The sequence below is a fragment of the Sarcophilus harrisii genome, chromosome 5 (genome assembly GCF_902635505.1).
Source record: "Sarcophilus harrisii chromosome 5, mSarHar1.11, whole genome shotgun sequence".
NCBI lineage: Eukaryota > Metazoa > Chordata > Mammalia > Dasyuromorphia > Dasyuridae > Sarcophilus > Sarcophilus harrisii.
Genome location: NC_045430.1, coordinates 263,677,245 through 263,698,311, shown reverse-complemented (window position 1 = coordinate 263,698,311; position 21,067 = coordinate 263,677,245). Strand labels below are relative to the sequence as shown.

Here is a 21,067-nt window from a genome sequence, read left to right as displayed (position 1 = left end):
TAACAGAGAGATTAATCTATGTGTCCACATTCATACACTGAGGCAGTATATGGGGAGAAAGAGTCCCCTGATCTGATTAGGTCTACATAAAGCATGTATGTATTTTTTTTTACATAGACTATTCCCCACTGACTTGTTTGAGATCTTCATTGATATAGGACATTATGTGCGTGATATCAGTGCTTACGAAGAGCTGGTATCAAAGTTGAATTCACTGATGGTAAGTCAGAGCTTTAGCAATGCTGTGGCGCGGTGGCAGCGTGGCCCGGAGGAGAATCGCTGTGGGCGCTCATCTCCCTTTCCTTTTCCGATCAGGAGGACGACCTGAAACAGATTGCCGAAAACATCGAAAGCATAAATCAGAATAAAGCACCTACGAAATACATAGGCAATTATGCCATTTTAGACCACCTCGGGAGCGGTGCGTTTGGATGTGTTTATAAGGTGAATTTGCCTTTCCCCGGACATCGGGAGGGAGTCAGTGGTGAGGATATCAGTTTCTATGCTGGCACCTCATGGGCCTGGGAGTCTCATCACTGAGAATGTTGTATAGATGAGGTAAAAATGGGAGCCTCTTTTCCTCCCCCCATGCTCCCAGTTGCTTGTTTCAGCTGGCCAGAGCGTTTTCAGAGTGACAGTTTTTATTTTTATTTTCATGATTTTTTTGTATATCAGTTTTCACAAACGGCAGACTGAATGTTTCTTGCAATAAAGTGTGACCATAAGCCTGTGATTTCACAGCTGTCTGCCCGGCACTCCACATCAGAGACTACTGGATACCACATCCCACAGAATGGGTTGTGGATGCTTTTAGCTGATCCCACTGAAGATGGGTTTGGAATGAGAATTGCAAACGCTCAGAGACACACTGAGCTGCTCTGGTTAATCCCGAGACCACCTTTGTGAACTGTCTCCCCTCCTCCATGGCCCTTAGCCCTCCTCTACTTTCTCTTTTTACAGGTTAGAAAGCGTAGTGGGCAAAACCTTTTAGCCATGAAAGAAGTCAACCTCCACAACCCTGCCTTTGGAAAGGACAAGAAGGATCGAGATAGCAGCGTAAAGAACATTGTCTCGGAGCTAACAATAATCAAGGAGCAGGTGAGTGTGCTTGGGTTTGGAAAACTATCTGTTGGTAATGAACTTGATGGGTAGAGTAGCTCTGAGTTCCAGGCCTGGCACCATGTGTGGTAGGCAGCCCCCACCTGGCCAGGGCAGGGGGCAGGCCTCCCTCCCAGCTGCTGAGGATCACCAAGTGCTGGGGGAAGGAAGCTGGGTGAGAACATGAGGAGGCCCACCTGCTCCACTGTCAGCCGGGGGCCCCCTCCATTGCTCCCCTAAGCTCACAGGTCCAAGAGTCCATGTGGCCAGAGCCACTGGGACTGGGACCTCGCCATTGGGAAATGCCACATTACTGGGCTCTTATTTGAGGTTTACAACCCTGGGGGTGGGTTTGACTGAGAGTTAAGGAACTTGTCCTCCATCGCACCACCGATAGGCATAGAAGCAAGAAGGACTGGCCTTCTGTTCACTTACTGCTGCTCTGCAGTTATTATCCCCATTCTCCAGAATAGAAAACAGTTCCAGAGCAATTACTTGACTTTTATCACTGCTATTAAGTGCGTGAGGATGAATGGCAACTCAAGATTTCTTGACTTCAAATCCAAGGAGTTAATGTATACAAAGTGCCTGGCAAACTTTAAAATGCTGACTAAATTCTGGCAATTATTATGATTATGATTATACATTATTAACTCTGTTAAATGCATAAAGATGGTTTTGTTTATGACTTGGAATTTCCTGGCTTTTTTTCAAGTGGAGCCAAGCAATTGACATTTATGCTACTAAGATTGTAGAAATTGAGGCTATTTAGTGTGGCTTTTCAGGAAGTGACTGGATGTGAGGCTGCAGTCCTGGCCCTGGGTTCGCTTCAGGTCATCTGGTATTTGTTAACGGTTGACGGTGTTCAGCTAACCAACATCTTGGAGGTGGGAGTAGCAAAAAATAATAAACATTTCAAGATGGCCTTTCTCTTCGTGATTGGGCTCGGAGCTCTTTTTTTGAGTCAGTCTGATTTTTCTATTTGTAAAGAGTGTTGCTTTTGGAGATGATTTCTCTTGGGTGCCATCATTATGAGGACTCTGGATTACTCAGTTATACATAGCAACTGTCAGTCAGTCAGCCTGCATTTTCTAAGGGCCTTTCTGTGTCCCGGGGCACCATGGTGCCCAGAGTGCGGGGCCTAGAGTCAAGAAGACTCTTGTTCCTGAGTTCAAATCCGGCCTCAGACACTTCCTAGCTGGATGACTCTAGCTAAGTCATGTGCCTTTCTTTGCCTCAATTTCCTCATCTGTAAATTGGGCTTGAGAAAGAAATAACAAACCCCTTCATGACCTTTGCCAAGAAAACCTCCAATAGGATTGCCAAGAGTCAGACACGACTGAAATGATGGAACAATAGCAGATTTTCCCATATTGAGTTAAACTGTGTACATTGGAAAAAAATACCAACAATAGATTATGAATTATTAATTAAAATAACTGGATTTCATTTTGTAAATTAACAGGTCACACACCTGAACTTACCTTATTTTAGTTCACCGAGGCAATGATGTGAACAAGGATGATTTGTTCATGAATAGAAGAGCTGCTCTGTATGCTGGGACAGCCCCATCTGGCCTTAGGGCAAAGCGTCTTTGGGAGTGGGTCTGATCACCACATCCGGGAGCCAGCTCCCCCGACATGTCCCCTTGATGGGAACATTTTTGAGCACTCGCTGCTTGGCAGGACCTGGGTAAGGCCTGAGAGGCCTGGTCAGTGCCATCCATCTGACTTGGGAGTCGCAGAAGACTTTAATTATGTAATCTGTTAACCCAATAATCAGTAAGTGGGTGGTGAAAGGAGGGGGACAGAAGAGGGAAGGAGGAAAAGACAGAGGGGAGGGGAAGAGAAAGAGACCTACACACACACACACACACACACACAGAGAGAGAGAGAGAGAAAGAGAGAAAGACAGAGACACATAGAAGCGGAGAGAGACAGAGAGAGAAAGAGAGACAGACAGAGACACATGCATAGAGACAGACAGAAAGAGACAGAGTTAGATGTGTTAGAGGAGGATTCAGAAAGGCAGCCTGCAAAATGGCAATGTTCTTTAGAGTTGGGCAGCACTAAGGCATTGGGTAGCAGTCAGTGAAGGGGGTACACTAAGGGTCTGCCTGCACTCTACCCACTGTACTGTCCAGCTATTCATCATTTACCTGGATTCCATATAACTTTCCAAACAACCCAAGTTCATCAGAAATTTACAACTTAAATTGGGCAGAATCTCAGAGAATTTAAATTTTGTAATTTCTTTTTGGCTGGATAGGGAAAACTGGATAGAGGAATTAAAAAATTACCAAATTCAGATTAAAACGAAAAACTTCAATGTGAATCTCAGTTTCTTCATCTATAAGATCAGCGAGTTACTCTAGATTCTAAATTTTATGTCCGATCGTTCTGTATGATTAAGTGACTATTAATACAGCACAGTTAATTAGACTTCGTTTGAAGGCTATATTTTAGGAAATCATTGAAATGAGATAATATTTTATTGATTGTGGCACAAATAAAAATGATCATGATAATTTTAGTGAGGCTTTACAATTTGTAAAATATTTGAAATTTCTTATTTTTCAGTCAGAAGCTGAGCTAACATTTTCTACAATGAAGTATTTTCTAATGTGATTTTTAAGCCCATCCCCTCACATATTTTTCCTCTTTCTTACAGCTTTATCACCCTAATGTTGTACGCTACTATAAAACTTTTCTAGAAAGTAAGTATATTACTATGATATTTGTTATTAATGAAAAAGTTAATAACATAGAACAATAAAATTAAGGGGTACTGATTTATAGTAGAGAGTGAAGAATAATAGAGTATTTTAATTCCATTGGTAGTGCATTCTTTTATTTTAATGATAATTATATTCATTGTTTTACATTACACAATTTCAGTCATTGAGTATTTACTGTGTCTATTAGATATGTAGTGTAGCATTGTGCCAGGTATCAGGTGCTGTGTAGATTACTGTCTGTATTGAATGCTGTTGTCTTCTCATCCTTTTGTGTGTAGATGACAGGTTGTACATAGTTATGGAACTCATAGAAGGGGCACCTCTTGGAGAACATTTCAGTTCTTTGAAAGAGAAACAGCACCATTTTACTGAAGAGAGGATATGGAATATATTTATACAAGTAAGGATTCACATTTAATATATTTGTTTACAAAATGGAATAATTCTCTTTTGAGTTAATCCCATGGAGATGTGCAAATAACCAGTCATTAAGGTAACTTTATCCTCTCTGTCACTGTCTCTATTTCTTTGTCTTTTATCTTTATGTCTATTGTGTTTATATTTGTCTCTGTCTTCTTTGTCTTCGTTTCTATCTCCATCTTTTTTGTCTGTCTTTATCTCTATCATCTCTGTCTTTGTCTCCATCTGTCTTTATCTTTATTATCTGTCTTTGTCTCCATCTCTGCCTTCTTTGTCTTTGTTTATATCTCTATCCTTTTTGTCTGTCTTTAACTTCTCTCTTTGTCTCCATCTCTGTTTTCTTTGTCTTTGTTTCTTTCTCCATCTTTTTTGTCTGTGTTTATCTCTATCATCTCCATCTTTGTCTCCACCTGCCTTTATCTTTATTATCTCAGTCTTTGTCCCCATCTCAGTCTTCTTTGTCTCCCTCTCTGCCTTCTTTGACTATTTATATCTCTATCTTTTTTGTCTGTCTTTAACTTCTCTGTCTTCGGCTCCCTTTCTGCCTTCTTTGTCTTTGTCTTTATCTCTCTCATCTCCGACTTTGTCTCCTTCTCTGTCTTCTTTGTCTTTGTTTCTATCTCTATCTTTTTTCTTTTTCTTTATCTCTATCATCTCTGTCTTTATCTCCCTCTCTACCTTCTTTGTCTTTATCTCTATCATCTCTGTCTTTGTCTCCCTCTCTGCCTTGTCTTTGTCACCATCTCTACCTTCTTTGTCTTTGTCTTTGTCTCCAACTTTGTCTCCCTCTCTACCTTCTTTGCCTTTGTTTTATCTCTATCACCTCCATCTTTTTTTCTGTCTATCATCTCTTTGTGTCTGTCTATGTATTTCCCTGGGTCTAAGCCCATGTCTTTCTCTCTTCTCATCTATGCTACCTGTATATCTGCATCTGATCTCGTTCTTGCCCCCGCCCCCGCATCTCCCATCTCCCATCTCCATCCATGTCTATGTTTGGCTTTCTCTCTGATTTCTTCTATAAAAAGAATCTCATTTCTCTTTGTTTCAAGCTGTGCCTGGCTCTTCGTTACTTGCATAAAGAAAAGAGGATCGTCCACCGGGACCTCACACCAAACAATATCATGCTGGGGGACAAAGACAAAGTAACCGTGAGTAAGTACCGATTCTGTGGTTCCTTGGAAGAGAATTTCTCGATTATGGCCTGGATCAGAGCCACAAGCTCCCCTGGAGAGTGAGACCCTGGAGGGAGGAGCCCGTGAAGTTGCTGCTACTGCCCTTCGAACTTCCCTTTGATCCGAAGAGAGCATGGCAGCCTCTCAGCTTGCCTGTTGCTTCCACAGTTGGGAATCGAGCTCTTTCTGTATGGGAAATTGGCTCCAAAAAGGCTCCAGGCCCATGAATGACCCTGTTTAGCTGTTTGTATGCCCAGACCACATAGGCTTCAGAGAAACCCAAACCCAACAATCCCAGGCTCTCTCCCCCCTATTCTATTTAAGCCATCGTGAAATTCTAAAGATAAATAATCCAGAAAGTGTGCGGTAGAGTTGGCAAACCAGATAACACTGTTCTGAGCGAGAAGGAACCCGTGGCATTTGAGCCCCATGAAATGCAGCTGGGCAAACGTGGGATGGTCAGTGTGCGTTGCTCTTGCTGAGGCTGCGTGCCCTTTGATGCTTTGTGACTTACTTCATATTTTCCCCTAGTGAGCCTTAGGGCTTACCCAGCACAAATTTAGATAATACTAAGAGGTCATTTGGATATACCATTTGAAAGTTTTGAGGTACCTCATAGGCAACCAACATGAACTCAATATTATCCGCATTTTATAGAAATGGAAACTGAGGCTCCTATAAAGTAATTGCCTTGCCCAAGGTCTCACAGATAGGAAGTGACAAAAATGGAGGCTCAGACTTTGGTTTTACAACTGGGTCATGGAAGTTATAAGTTCACCTTTAGAGTTTATAGGTCCTAAAATAGAGAACTGAAACCAGAATTTTGAGCTTTATTCCCTCCCTATTTTTTATCAGAAGTGTGTAATGCTATAAACAATAAATCCATTCATTTCATCATTAAAAATGGGATTGGTTTTTTTCTTACAGTCAAACTTTTGAAGGTTTTTTTTAAAGTTTTTTAGACACAGCCTAAATGATAAATGTGTTTTTTTTGCCTTGGACTGACTATTTTGGGGGTATGTTCTATTTCCCCCCTTTGTCTAGATTCTAACCAAAAAGTTTCTAGACTCAAATGGCACAGACTAGAAAATCAGAAAGTGTTCCTAGAATCACTTAGAGTGTCTTTCTTTGTGTGCACATCATAGAGTTTTAGCTAAGATACATCTGTCACTATCATCTTTCATGTCTTAGTGGGGGACATTTTACTATTTTAATTTTTGACAAAAATTATAGTTTCCTTGATATTATTAATTGTATTTTAGTATAAAATTAATTAATTTAAATTAGTTTTAAAAATACAGGTAGTTGTTTTTTTTTTTTAATTTGGTGGATTTCAGGTTCCTTAGCCCCCAAATAGAAATTAAACTTTTCTTCCAAAATTAAAAAAGTCATGGGTCATTAAATCATGTCACCACTAGAGGACACTCATGTCATGCTTTTCCACTTTCATCCTGCATTAGAATGTTTATTTTCTGCATGATGGCAAGGTAGAAAAAGCAGAATAATTTTAAAAGAAATGAGAAAAAATATGCATGAAATGGGTGGCAAAATACAAGAACCTTGGACAAATTAAAAAGAGCTGAATTGTCCTTAATGATATACTTCCTTCTGCTTCCTGATCCAAGTATGGAGAGTCAGAAGGAGTTATAGACATTGGATCAATCCTATTTCAGGACTATGTAGCTTTGAGAATTACATTCACATTCATGGGAGGTTTTTTGTGTTTAATGGCCTTTATTTGGAATATACTTAGGGTCTGACCCAGATGCTTGTGTGCAGCTTTTGAAGGGATTCTGGCTCCCAGAACCTTGCCACCTTCCAAGTCAAAATCACACTCATGAAATAGCATCATCGCATCCCCCAGAATGGGGCAATCTGGTGCAAATCAGCTCTTGTTCTTTTTGTATTCTCTATTTGTCAACTCTTTGCCTTTTTTGCTACCCAAATTCCTGATTAAGCCAAAAAAAATCAACCTCAAAACAAAAACACCATTATCCCTCCTTCCCCCAGAAAAACTCCACAAGCCAAATTTAATTTATCCTAGGGAATGAACTTTAGCTCTTGATGTTCGTGAGCTGATCCGGTAAAAGTGATGAACTTTGTGTCAGATCTCAGCTCTACCATTTATGGTTTGTGTGACCTTTGTTGTTCTGTTTCTCAGTTTCCTCATTTGTAAAATGTGACAGCTCTGAACAGCTGGAGGGAGCATCATCTACCATAAGAACAGTACGTGGAATCCTGGAGGTTTAACATTTTGTAGCTGCCAACAACAAAGAGATTTATAGATCTCAGATAAAGCTCTGCACATTTCCTTCGAGTTCAAAGATAAGAGACATGCTCTTATGGTGGCTAAGTTCTGTGGGTTTATACTTAAAGAGAGCAGATGTGGGCAGCCATGCTGGTCCCGGGGTCACAGAGCTAGACATGGAAGGAGTCATAGGGGATATTTAGTTCAGTCTCATCATTTGTTGTCTTACCCAGAGAGACGCCAAGAAGAAAGTTTGCAGAAATCCACTGGTTTCCTTCTGGTGCCGTTGGGACCTTGCTCAATTAGGAAGAAACTTGGGTCCGATGCCAAAAGGTCTTGACGCCCAATTATGTGGTAGAAACACAAAGATTATTAGCCTAGTTGTCTCTTAGCTTAGTCAGTTGGTCCTCACCAGATATTCCTTTGATGGTCAGTAGCTCAAAAAAAGATGAGATTAGAAGTTTTTGGGTTTGTTTCTAGTTTTTCGTCAGCATGTGCCCAAGAGGGAAAGAAGGGAGGATGAGGCAATTAGCCAGTCGTTATTGGTGATGTCTTTGCACAAATACGCTCATGCCATTCTGGAGAAAACAAGGGGGAAAATTAGGTTCTAACAGCGGCAGGTCAGGAATGTCATCTCCCTGCAGAGTAAGGATGGCCCGTGTTGTGTCAGATGGTGGGTCTGCATTATTTGGGTCAGTCTGAGACGTGGCGCGCAGGAGAGTCTCACCGATCCGGAGCGGTTTCACTCCGTGTTCCTCGAAGCAGCCTGTGTGCTGGGTCGATGGCAGCGTGTGTGACTAAGTCTAGCCCTCTGGTCAGGGTCCAGTAAGTTTGTGTGATCTTCATAAGCCTGCTCAAGGCCCTGATCCCTAAGAAAGAGCCACAGGCTTCCTCCAGAGCCTGCCAAGTCACAGCTTGTTTCCAAGCCAGTGACACTGAAGATGGCTTTTCAGAGCCGGCCACCTGCACCCTCTTCCTGTTAGGGCCGTTCCTCTCATTCCTAGATTCCCCAAACCTTACGGATCTCTCCAAGCATCCAGGTTGTGCTCCTCTTTCTTTGGCATGAGTTGCTTTTGGACAGGAAAGGACCCAGTGTTCCTGTGAATGAGTCTAGTGGCCCTTGTGCTGGACAGCAGAGGGCCGATCTAGTCCATGGCTGGTTGGCCTGGCTTGCTGAGTGCTCCCCATGGCTCGTGCATCTTGGATACTGCCTTCTGAGGCCCGAGGCCCTGTTTGGGCTATAAAGAGGCCCTGGAGAAAGATTCCCATATGGGTTCTCTTCACTGCAGGACTTTAAATAGCAATTAAAGCTGCTCATTTCTGCCATTCATTTGTCTTCCCTGCCAAGCTCTTTACCTGAACTCATTTTAAGTAGCAGAAGGGATTTATTTGGAATTCCTTTCCTCCCTTTGCCACATAGGATGAAGATTTTGGTGAGATCATTAATTGGGCCAGGCCTGCTGGGAATGGGGTGTTTGGGAGCCCTACCTGCTAAAAGTGCAAGTCATTGTGGGAAGCCCTCCAGTGACTGGGGGGCACCCATGTGTTCTTTATGGCTGCCTGGGCACCACAGAGAGCCAACTCTGCCTGGTGGATGCCTCTCTTCTACTTCCTGTTGAGCAGGACAGAAATGAATTGCCCTCCTCATGTTTGTTGGTATAGAGCAGAAGTGGAGACCAAATCTCCCAAGAAAAAAGGGGTATCATGTGAAGAGCAGAAACTCATCCTCCATTAGAGAACTGGCAGTAGAGAGAAATCCCATCTTAGGAAACCAAGTACTAAGAATTTCCCATTTTATCTGAGCACAGGGGGACAGAGGGCAGCCCCATCTGGAATCTCTAACCAACATAGCTGTCGTGGTGAGGACGCATCCTTTGCAAGCTCTTCTAGCCATGGTACATCGCCTGTGTTCGAGTGCATCTTCAGTCGCCATCGTCCTAAGGATTTAAGTTTGTCCTGTGGCAGCCCGGTTTTAGAGGAGTAGGCCCATTTAGCCTCTCACACAGAAAGTCACTTCTTGGAAAGGAGCCCAAGCTCTGTTCCCTGCCCTAGGCCGGGGCCCCATGTACCCACTAATCCTTTCTCTCTCTAGTCCTTCAGTCAGTCAGTTATTTATTTAGATTTTTTGGACTGGGTCACAGAGGCCATTCTTTTCCTCAGTTACATCCCAGCTTTAATCCCTGAATGGGGGCGGCCTCAGTCACACTGAGTTAGCTTAAAAAGTCCATGGTCTCCCGTTGCATCCAAAGCCATCTCCAGGTGTCCTGATCTGTATCTGGCCCCTGGATCCGAGGGCCCCAGAGGGAACAGTGTGGCAGGTGACCTGGCCCAGCCCTCCCTTACATCCAACTCACTTGTATGTCATGGCGTCACCTCTCTGATGTTACAGTCTACTCTGAGACCAAAGGAGAGATGACAACCTTGGTCTGAGAGTTTAGGAAGCTCTCCAGAGAAAGCTCTGAAAACGAGGGAATGCTTTCTACCTGTAGTCCATTGGTCCCCACCTCCTTTACCCTTGTGGGCCAAATGAAACCATTAAGATTTTTCTGCCTTCAAGGCTTGATGTTTAAGAAAAGATCAAAAAATCTCATTTTCCCTCTCCCTAATTGCCTAATACAAAGAGGCGATTTCTTCTTACTCTCCTTGTGGAAGAAATCCAACCTTTCCAAAGCTATTAATAGGAGTGGGGAAAACGTAGAAAAATTCCAGCTTATCTTCACAGGACACAACCTCAAAAGGAAGGAGCTGCCATAGCATCAGGTAACCCGACTGGTAGCTCCGGAAGCTTTGCCACAGGCAGCAGCTCCAGGGATTGCCTACCTGTGGTCTCTGCCTCAGCCTTTGTCCCCCACTGCCGCCAGGCCGGCCTTCCCAAAGACCTGATGCAGTTTGTCTGATGCTGGGTGACCCCCATGTAGGGTGCTGCTCTGGGCCCCTGGGAAGAAGGGAAAAGAGAGAGAGGGAAACGGCAATGGGGAGGAGAGGAGGAAGAAAGAGCCTTTGTTCTGCCACATCCACGGCCCCCAAGCACATGACGCTCCTGCTGCACCAGGGCCTGCCTGATTGGGCCCTCGACCACGAGAGAAGGTGTCTATTAGTGGCCCTGCCTGGGAAGTCATGCCATGGACCAAACAACTGCGGAAACCCGCAAGCCCAGGACCCAAAGAGGGAAGGGACTGGGCTCGAAGGGCTGCCGATCTGCCCAGGAGAGAAGGAGAAAATCTGAATCTCAGCACTTGGACTTTCCTTATAATCCTCAAATCTGCAGAGACTTCACAGGGAGAAGGAAATAATGATCATAACAACAGCAGTGGCTGTTTATATGGCGCTTATTGTGTACCAGGCATCGAGCACTTTCCAGTTATGGTTCCATTTGATCTTCACAACCTTGGGAGACAGGTGCAATTATTCACTTTGTTTTGCAGATGAGGAAACTGAGGCAAACAGATTATGTGATGTGCCCGGGGTCTGAGATTGCACTTGAGCTCAGACTCTCCTGACTCTGGGCCACTGCCCTCCCCCAGCTGACTAGGGTAGTCACTTTAATGTTTTGGGTTTAATTCCTCTGTAGGAATATGATTGGAAGTCAGGGTGTGGGTCTTAAATACAAGCAGTTGTACACAGAGAAGTAGGAGGAATTGCTCAGTTGTGTCTGATTCTTTGGGATTTCTTGGTAGACATATTGGAGTTTTGGAAATTTCCTTCTCCACTCAGGAAGTGACTTGCTCAGGGTCACACACCTAGTTAAGTGTCCAAGGCTGGATTTAAACTCGGGAATGTGAGGCTTCCTGACTCTGGGCCTGGTGCTCCATGCGCTGTGCCGCCCAGTTCCACCAGAGAATGCAGGTCCAGATTAAGTAAAATCATAGTAACTATAGCGTGCGTTTGCATGTGGATTGGTTACTTTCACAATAGTTTGAAGGATCAAAATCTGAGCAACCATCTTTGAATCCTTCCTGTGCCTTTGACTGCTTTTTGGAAGGAAGATAATCACATTTCCTGCGATACTAAATATAGATGAACAAAATTGAAAAAGTCTTGTAAGACTATTAATAGAGATTTAAAAAAGCCCTTTGAAATGGCTAGCCCTTATTAATTCTTGCTGCCTTTGAGTAGGCTTCCCAACCATCTGTGTTTTTTTATAGAAATATGGGTAATTGCCTGTCATTATCCAAACGGAGTGCACCTCCTAGAAAGGCAGCGAGGAGAATGATGATGTGCATTAACTAGCACCGCTTGAGTGTCTACTATGTGCTAAGTGTCATCCTAAGTGCCGGGGGCTGGGAGCTGGGCCTGTGTGGTTCATGCGCCCCTCCCCCAGGAGTTAGTCACCCCTCCCGCCTCCTTTTTGGCCGGGTGCTTTGGGTCCGGCCTCAGTTTGATCATGGGAAATGGGACCGACAATGCTGATGCTTTTTAATGTCCTTGTTGGGATGGTCAAAGAAGCTAATTTATTACAGTGGCTTATAATGAGTGTCAGTGCTATCGACCCCAAAATGTAACAATTTCCGGCAGAGATGGGGAGACGGGCATTTCAAGCAGGGGAACGCTTGCCCCTTGAAAATGGGCCACACAATTGTTAACGCTGTAAAGTTACCCATGCATATAACCTGTAAATAAAAGGCTATTAAAAAAAAAAAAAAAAAGAAAAGAAAATTGGCCACAGACTCTGGCCTCCTTTGTTGTTCTGCTGTTGAAACTTAAATGTAGTTAAGGCAGATTCAGTATGAAAGTGTCCTCTGCATACATGTGTCCTCCCTCCCCCTAAGCTGGTTGTTAAACATTTACCAGCACATCCCTGATTTCAAGTAAATTGTGTCACAAAAGCTATTTGGGGTTATGCCGGGGCAACTGTGAGGTCCCGGCCAGATATTAAACTAGTATAAAGGAGATATTTCTTGAATTTCTAAATGGCAAGTTTAGATTTTTTTTCTCCCTGTAAATGAGAGGAAGCCATCATCTAGCAGACAGAGAGATCTGGGTTCCAATACAGGAGGAGTAGGGTTCGAATCCTGCCCCCCCCCCCCGTGTGACCTTGGTGACCCTTGGCAAGTGACGTTGCAGACCCAGGGCCCTACAGAAGTTTGGCAGAAGTGCCCGTGAGAGCCTTTCTGAGGAGAGGGAGGAGGCGCTCACCCACCGTGCCCATCAGCCCCTTCTCTCTCAGCTGCAGAGTTTCCCAGCGACTGGTGAAGGCAGGTGCTTTGCTCAGATCCCAGGATATGGCAGAGGCCAGACTGGAGCTGACATCTTGTTGGCTCCCCTCTGTCAAGAAAACCCTGGCTCCTTCCCCCCTCTCTGGAGTATTTAAACATCTTAGCAATCTGTTCAGTCTCAGACCAGCTCCTAATAACCCTGGACAAATCTGAGCCCAGCGGCATTTCCTGCTTGCCAGCGCTCTCGCTGGAAAGAAGACGAGGGAGTAGGGGGAGCGAACGCCAGCCCCGGCTGGGCTATTCTCCGATGTAAATATATGTCATGTCGAGGGATGAAAAGGATGTGAATCTGAGCGTGTGATTTACTTGTGTCTTGTTAATTTTTTAAAGAATAAAAGCAGTTAAAATACACGAGATCCAAAAAGAGGGTGAGAATAGAAAGCAGAATTGCTCGAGCAAATGAGCAGTTTGGATTTCTTCAACGTTGGAATCTGTTAATATTTTTTCCCCATTGGCTAAAAATATTCTCAAGGTCCTTATAGCTCAGGGTAGTGTTTACTACCTGACACACAGTGAATGTATAGATCTTTCAGTCTCACTGCGAAATATAGTTGTGTCTTTTTTGTGAGTGGGAAGCTTTTAGGTTGTGGAAACATTATCAGAGTGGCCAATATATACATACATTCAGAGTGTCCCTGGGACATTATTGTACTTCATTTCTAAGTTTCCATTTTGAGAAACGTTCTGATGGTCAGAAATAGTGACATCTTAAACAATGGGAGAAAGTAATAAGGTTGACAAGAAAAACCTTGCATATCTTAAAATGACTGTAAATATCAACTGCTGTTGTTATTAAGTCTTACCTATTTATCCATGTTCTTTGGTCTAAAAATCAGATGTCTTATCCAGAGTGCTTTAGAAAAGCCTGCATTCTCTATGTGAACAATAAAGCTTATTTAATCAGAGAAGTAGATAATAAGCAACTTTTAAAATACTTTAAATACATATTATATTTAAATGAGACCAATAAAAAGCTACTTGATATATTATTTTCCTATTATTTACATCTGCTTAACATTCATGATGATTTTTTTCATTTTCAGAAAAGTACAAAAGTACAAAACCTTTTTTTGGTTATACACTAAAAAATTATTTTTCTTAAAACCATCAATTGTGTCATTATGAATGCTATATTTTTGCTTTATTTACTATAGTTTGCAGGTATAATGAGAATATGTGTGTATGTGTGTACACATGTGTGTAAATGTGCACATGTATATGTGTTCTCTCAAAGCACATGAACCACCTATAGATGGAATATCTTTTGCATGAGAAAGAGACATAGATTTGAGTCTTCAGAATTTTCTGGGATGTCCCTGGGTGTGTGGACTTCAATTTCCTTATCTGGAAAATAAGGATACTACTGTTCATACCTCACAGGATTATGATGAGGAAATTGCTTAGAAGTCAAAAAGTACCATATAAGTGTTAATTCTTATCTTAAACATAGTGGATATCTAGTTTATTAAACGAGTGAAGTAATATAACTTTAAGTCATAACATCATTTGTACACATCTCTCCCTTTTTATAACTCATTATATATGTATATATATACATATATAACATATATAATCAACACAATCTTAATACTACTTCATAGTTGCAATTATAGCCATGCCTTTGCCATAGTCAGCTTTTTGGAGTCTGAGTGGATGGGGAGCGGGGTTTCAGATCTTCCTAAGTTAAGCACTGAGAGGACCTTTGAAGCCCACAGAGATGAAATAATGTGCCTCAAGTCCCCCAGATAATGAGTGACAGAACTGGAGTGTGAGTCAGCTTGTTGACTGACTGATAATCTTCCAATTTAAAATCTCCTCTCTCCTCTCTTCCTCTTTCCATGTTGTATTGTCTCTCTGACCGGGGCAGTCCCCAATCAGTTTGACGATCCCTTAACCCACCGGATGATGTTATATGGCCTGGATGTTTTTAGGGACAACTTAAGGTTCACCTTGCCATGGAGGCGGGTGTGCTTATGTTTGCACCTTCTGGACTGGGTTTCAGAAACTGGGCTGATCCAAGAGATTAGTCAGTTATACTGAGGCTCAGGAAGAAATGATTTTTGTCCAAGGAACTACTCTTCTCTGGGTTGGGGGGTCTTCAGAGTGAATGGACCAACTTGCACTCTCTCTTTTAAACTTGGAATTGGAAAAGCAAACCAGAGAGGAGCAAGGCCTTTGTATTTAGGGGCGGGCAGAGGGGGTGGAGGGACTTGTGCCCATAGGAAATCTCCCTTTAAGAGCAGGGCTGAGGCAGAAGCAGGTGGCGAAGCCTGATCTATGTGATCATAGAGAATATCTGTGACCCCTGTCTCCCAGGGAGAAGAGAGACCACTGAGAATGGCCGGGATATTCCTTGAGGAGCCACAGCTTTGGGAGTTCCCTTGTAGAGAAACCCAAATTGGAGAGTTTTTGGACAATTCATTCTCCATTTTGTAATGGGAGGAGAGTTTGGCTTTGATATAGTTACCAGGTGTAAAATACAGTCCTAAATGGCTTATTTATTGCATGTTCATAGAGTCTAGAAAATACAAAGGGCACTGGATATATCACGAGAACCAATGTGGGAATCCCATTTCTGCTGCTTCCATCATGTGTGACCTTGGGCACCCTTAGGTTTGACTGGGTGATTTCTGAAGCTCTTTCTTCCAGCCTGAGGGCTAGTAAATGATACCTGAAGGTATACCCCAATAAAGTTCAAATATTTCATGTTATATTGTTCTGTTTTTGACTATAGTCATATTCCATTATATTAAAAAATCAAATTGCCTTCTTATTGGGGTTTATTTAGGGACATTTCATCAATTTTAGGCCTATTTTACCATATTACATTGTGGAAAGAACATTAACCAGCAATCCTAGGTCTGGGTCCCAGACATGATGTGTAGAATCTGGAGTGAACCATTGAGTCTTTTTCAGCCTCAGTTTCTACATCTGTAAAACATGTATAATAATGACATAGTTAATATACATAAAATTATGTGTTCAGAATCAAAAGAGTAATTATGTGAGTTTCAACATTTAAAAATGATCAAATATGATTTATTTTTATTAATAATATTAAATATCACTTACTCTAATCTAATAACATGCAAATCATTTTAATTCAGTGTTAAAAATCATACACACACATATATTTCATATCACTTTTGTTTTTGAAGAAGGTTTGGGATGATTCTAGAGCCCTTATTCCTGAGTTATATTCTAGTTACTTTCCTTGGTTTAGTACTTCCTATTACTTTCATATTACACACCTTGACTTAATTCCTTTTATCATATGATTTGAATGATTACCTTTTTTTTTTTTTTGATTTCTTGTATTTATGAGCAAACAATTACAGGTGATATAAAAATTTAAAACAGTGGAAATTTTTGTTGCTATATTCTGTGTTATATTAGCAAGAAACTTTGTTTTCTTTTTCTCTTTTTTGTATGGAATCAACCTGATTAATATGTATCTCATTAATTAGGGCTGAGGTAGGTGTGGAAGATAAGCAGATGGCACATTTTGAAGAAGTGAAGAAAAAAATCAACAACTTGCTTTCTGTTGTGAATACACTCATTAGTGGTTCGAATGATAAGAGTTAAGGAACAGTGTTATCCTCAAGAAAAAAATTAATGGATTTTTTTTGTTTTTAAATGAATTGTAGCTGACTTTGGCCTGGCAAAACAAAAGCAAGAAAACAGCAAACTCACATCGGTCGTTGGAACGATTCTCTACTCCTGGTAAGAAAGATGAAAAGTGTACAATTCTTGGATTCTATGTTTGTTGATTCGAATTTATATTTTCTTAATTTAAAATAGAAGATATTCCTTGTTATATCAATTGTTCCTCCAGGAAGCAACTGGAAAAATATCTTTCACACTTTAAAAAATCGCTCCTTGCAGATTTTTTTCTTTTTCTTTTTGTTTTGGTGGGGGCTGGAGGGAGAGCAGTGTACCATTCATACGTGATCAAATATAGGGCATTGTTACCACAGCAGGTGTGTTCCACAGTGCTGAGAGATACGCAGTGGGATGATAATTACATTGATTCAGATAATTCAAATAGAGGTGTAGACAGCTTTGTCCAAATGTGGCACCCCTTTGGCAAAGACTTATTTTTTAAATCCGGTTCTTTATTTGAAAGGTGCCACCAACCTTAGACTTCAAGACTTAGATGAATGGCCTTTGGGAAAAGGAGAACAAATTTTTCTAACCTACTTAGTTGTTTCTTTATGTCTTTTATACAAACTAAACAGACTGATTGAGTCATTTAAAATCCCGTCTTGGTGTGAGTCTCCGAGTCCACAAAATAAAAGTCTAGATATTGATTTCTCTAGGTTTTCTCACTATTTAAATTTTTTTCAGTCTGATAATTCTGGATAGAATCCTTTTTTCCTATTAGTCATTTCTTCAAGACTCAGACCAATTACTCTTTCTTCCATGAAGTCTTCTTGGTTTTTCCCCAGCCAGAAGTAATCATTCCTTCCGCTGTAAAGTGAGACCTTTGATTTGGGACCTTCTTAGGGCACCAAACCCACATATTTGTAAACAGATTGTAATTATTGACAAGTTCATGTAATTTTCCACTTGGGTCTTACTCATTGTCCTTCAGCATAGGGGAAAAAGACAAGAGACATACAGTCAGAGACAGAGAGACATACAGTCAGAGACAGAGATAGTGATTAATTCAACTGGACTGCCCACCTAGCTGCATGTCATAATCTGGACAGTATTTATTTTTTCAGTGTGGTTGCTTAGGCCAGATTGTGGATTGCATTGAGGATGCTTTAACATTTCAGGATTTAGTACAATGAATGGAATGTGTCCTGTGAAAAGAAATATAGAAAATTTTATCATCAATAAGGAATACTCTTGTTGGGGATCTCCACCAGGCATCTTGCCTAGCTTTTGGTTTCTCTCTTTTATATTTCATTTAATATTTTACTCAAGATTATTAAATGATATTGTCTCAGTGATCACATTTGTTACAGAATTTTGTGTGTTGTAAAATAAATCTGGCTGATTACTTGCTTGAGGACAACTTTTAAGACAATATTTGAATCTACTGAAACAAATATGTGTTTTTTTGTGAACTAAGTAAACACCAGACATGGCAATTTCAATCAGTTGTATGACTTTGAAGATGTAGTCAGCCTTAGAAAATAACTTTAAAAAACTCGCCTCTGCCATGTTCAGACGTTTATCTAATATTTTCTCACCTGTATAGACCATTTTCATACATTTTTTATAGAGATGGGAAAATAAGCATATGGATTGGTACTTGCTGTTAACTTTTTAGTTGCTGCTTTAAAAAACTGCTCAAGATCATTTCCATTCTTTTGGATTGTTCCTTTCAAAATTGTGTCACTTTTCTTCTGAATTTATTCAATATTTTATTTATTGTCAAGTCTAGCTACCTTTCCAAGTAGTACTTCTTAATTGTTGCTGTCACCCTTTCACAAAGCACATTGCCTAGGAGAATAGAATATTGTTGTTTTATTCTTAGCACTTAAGAGAAAAAGTTGCAGAAATGTTGGCAATCTTTTTCATTTTAGGTCTATTTGTTACTCTTTAAGTTTCATCTGTGACTGCTTGACTGCTTTTTTTTTGGGGGGGCTAATTTAGTTGGATTTCGTGCCAAGGTCTCAGTTATTATTATTATTATTATTTTACCACTTTGTGAAACAATGCTGAAAGTAATCTATCTTTCTCTCTCATATTTTGCAAATACGTTTATATAATAAAATGTTACTCAGCTGTTGTCAGCTTCTTGCCAAGGAAATTGAGTATTTTATGACTTAATTGGTTTCTGATCTCTTTTGTCCTTCTCATGGTGTTCTATTATTCTTCTGTAAAGCGTAGTATTCAAATTCATTGTCTTTTATTTTCTCTAGTTCCCATTTTTCAAAACCAGTAGCTTCTATAATAGGCCAGTTAGGAGTTAGTATAATCATAAAGAATGTCTTTATGCTTCCTTTAAATTTGGTAACAATTTTAACCTTTGTTCAGTCATTTGGTGGCCACCTACTATTTTTTCTAGACGTATTTCTGTTTTGTTTGATAAGCTTCAGCGCTCACAATGGCTTCTGAGTCTTCTTGAAAAAAATATTCACGATAAATAAGTTGGAGTCTTTTGAGTAGTAAATGGGCCTTTGGACCATGTTCATTCCTTGATCCTGTATTGTACTTTCTCCTTCATGTGCACCTTCACATTGAAGTAATCCAGTATCTAAGTATATGTAGACTTAATTTGAAGGATCTTCTCAGGGTCTTCATAGAATTTATTGACTTGTCAATTAGCACAATATCATAGAATTTCAGAGCTGGACAGGATCTCAAAGGGCATCAATTCTAAGTCTCGCACAAGACAAATCCCATCTACAAAATCCTCCCAACTAGTTACTTAGCTGCCTCTTAAACCTGTTGAGGAGGTCACCACTTAGCTGTGTTCATCTTAAGGCTCTCTAGAAATATGAGTTGTTACTAGTAGTGTTGTTATTCTTCCAGAAGGCAGCCAATTACATTTAGAAGCTTTAATGATGAGTGTTTTTCCTTGTATTAAGTCAAACCCAGCTGCTCATGGGTGCCACTCCTTCTCCCAGGTAATAAAACAAGTCTGATGTTTCTCCATGTGATAATTCTTCAGTTCCTTGAAGACAGTTGAGTTCAGCTTCTCCTTGGCTTCCAACCATGCTTCCCCAGGTTAAGGGGGAAAGTGAGCCATAGGATATCGGATCAAGGCAGAGAACTGATGGGCTGCCTCCTGGTGGGCTGTGATATTCTACACTGACCGATGGAGTCAATAGTTTAACAAATAGTAATAGTGTTTGCATAATAAACTGTTTTCTAGCCATGTCTTAACTTTGCTATCTTTCTGCAGCTTAAGAAAGTGAAATGGCACAGCCATAATGATGCAGCTATTTGGTGCCCCCTGGAAGAGGTATACTTGGGGACACTCCCTACCTTCCTGCAAAGTGACAAGTATTACCCATGCCTTATCCAAGTCATTGGTGGCAAGGAGAGGGTACTGTAGCATCCCACCAGAGAGCTTGCTCCTGGTGATTAATATTTGGAGCTTTGAAGGACCCGTGATTGATCAGTTTGACTCCTGTTCCCAGCAGCTGAAAATTCTAGACCTTTTCCCCCTCAGGTGCCAAGAATTGCTAAACTCTGAAGTCCACCATTTCTGAACCCACCTGACAATCCTGTCTCCATCTTAGTCAACAGCGTATCCTAAGTCACCATAATTAGTGAAATCTAGATTTATTTTTTCCTGGGTATTCCCCAATTTACTGCTCTAATAATCCCATTAACAAATGAACTTAGTTTGATGTGTTTGTTTTTAATCTAATACATACTATTCAAAGCAGCCTCCTGTTTCTGGAAGTAAAGGAGTAATAGTTAATATTAACCTAGTACTTAACAGTATTGGATCATTTGATCCTTACAACAGTCTCAGGAGATAGGTGTTCTCATCTCCATTTTACAAGCAAGGAAACTGAGCAGACAGAGCTTAAGTAGCTTGCTCACTGTTGCAGCTACTAATTGTTGGAGGTAATATTAATGATAATAATTACAACAATGATAATGACAACAAAAATTTTATTAACATTTAGATAGCGCTTACTATATGCCAGGCCTAAGCTGTGCTAAGTGCTTTGGAATTATCATCTCATTTGTCCTCACAGCAACCCCCTAAGGTAGGTGCTATTAATTATCCCCATTTTATGGTTGAAGAAACTGAGGAAAACAGGCTGAGAGGACTTGCCCAGGGTCCCACAACTACTAAGTGTCTGAGGCCCGATTGGAACTCAGAGCCTCCTGACCGCAGGCCTAGCACTCTAGGCAGTGGGCCACCTTGTTGCCTAATCTCAGTGCTTATAAATCGTACTTTTCATGTTACTTTTATTGGAAGCCTGTATCTCACGGTGTTGCCGTTCTTCATGTCAGCTGCCTGTGTGCAAGATTTGTGGGAGTCATTTTGTTCATCCTCACTGTGCAGTGCCCCATGGCATCGGCTCATGTTGTCTTTGCTTTCTCTCTGGGGAGAACCTGGGTTCCTCCTCTCAGTTAGCTTTGGCTCAGCTCTCCACAACATCAGGGCTGTTGGCCAGAGATCAGACGTGAAGAATGCCCAATTTTCAGTTGAGGTTTTAGATTCTCTGACGTTCTGCGTCATTGCTGCTGAAGGTAC

General features: G+C 41.2%; 1 protein-coding gene across 6 annotated transcripts in view; it reads left to right on the top strand.

Moving 5' to 3' along the window:
• Positions 1-21,067, top strand: part of NEK10 (NIMA related kinase 10) — a 214,979-nt gene that overhangs the window by 68,460 nt on the left and 125,452 nt on the right. For all 6 annotated transcript variants that reach the window (XM_031940381.1, XM_031940385.1, XM_031940380.1 and 3 more), the window contains exons 17-23: positions 118-220; positions 316-444; positions 961-1,098; positions 3,769-3,814; positions 4,114-4,235; positions 5,305-5,407; positions 16,539-16,614. In XM_031940381.1, the coding sequence (XP_031796241.1) occupies positions 118-220; positions 316-444; positions 961-1,098; positions 3,769-3,814; positions 4,114-4,235; positions 5,305-5,407; positions 16,539-16,614 (717 nt within the window). The remainder of the gene's footprint in view (positions 1-117; positions 221-315; positions 445-960; positions 1,099-3,768; positions 3,815-4,113; positions 4,236-5,304; positions 5,408-16,538; positions 16,615-21,067) is intronic.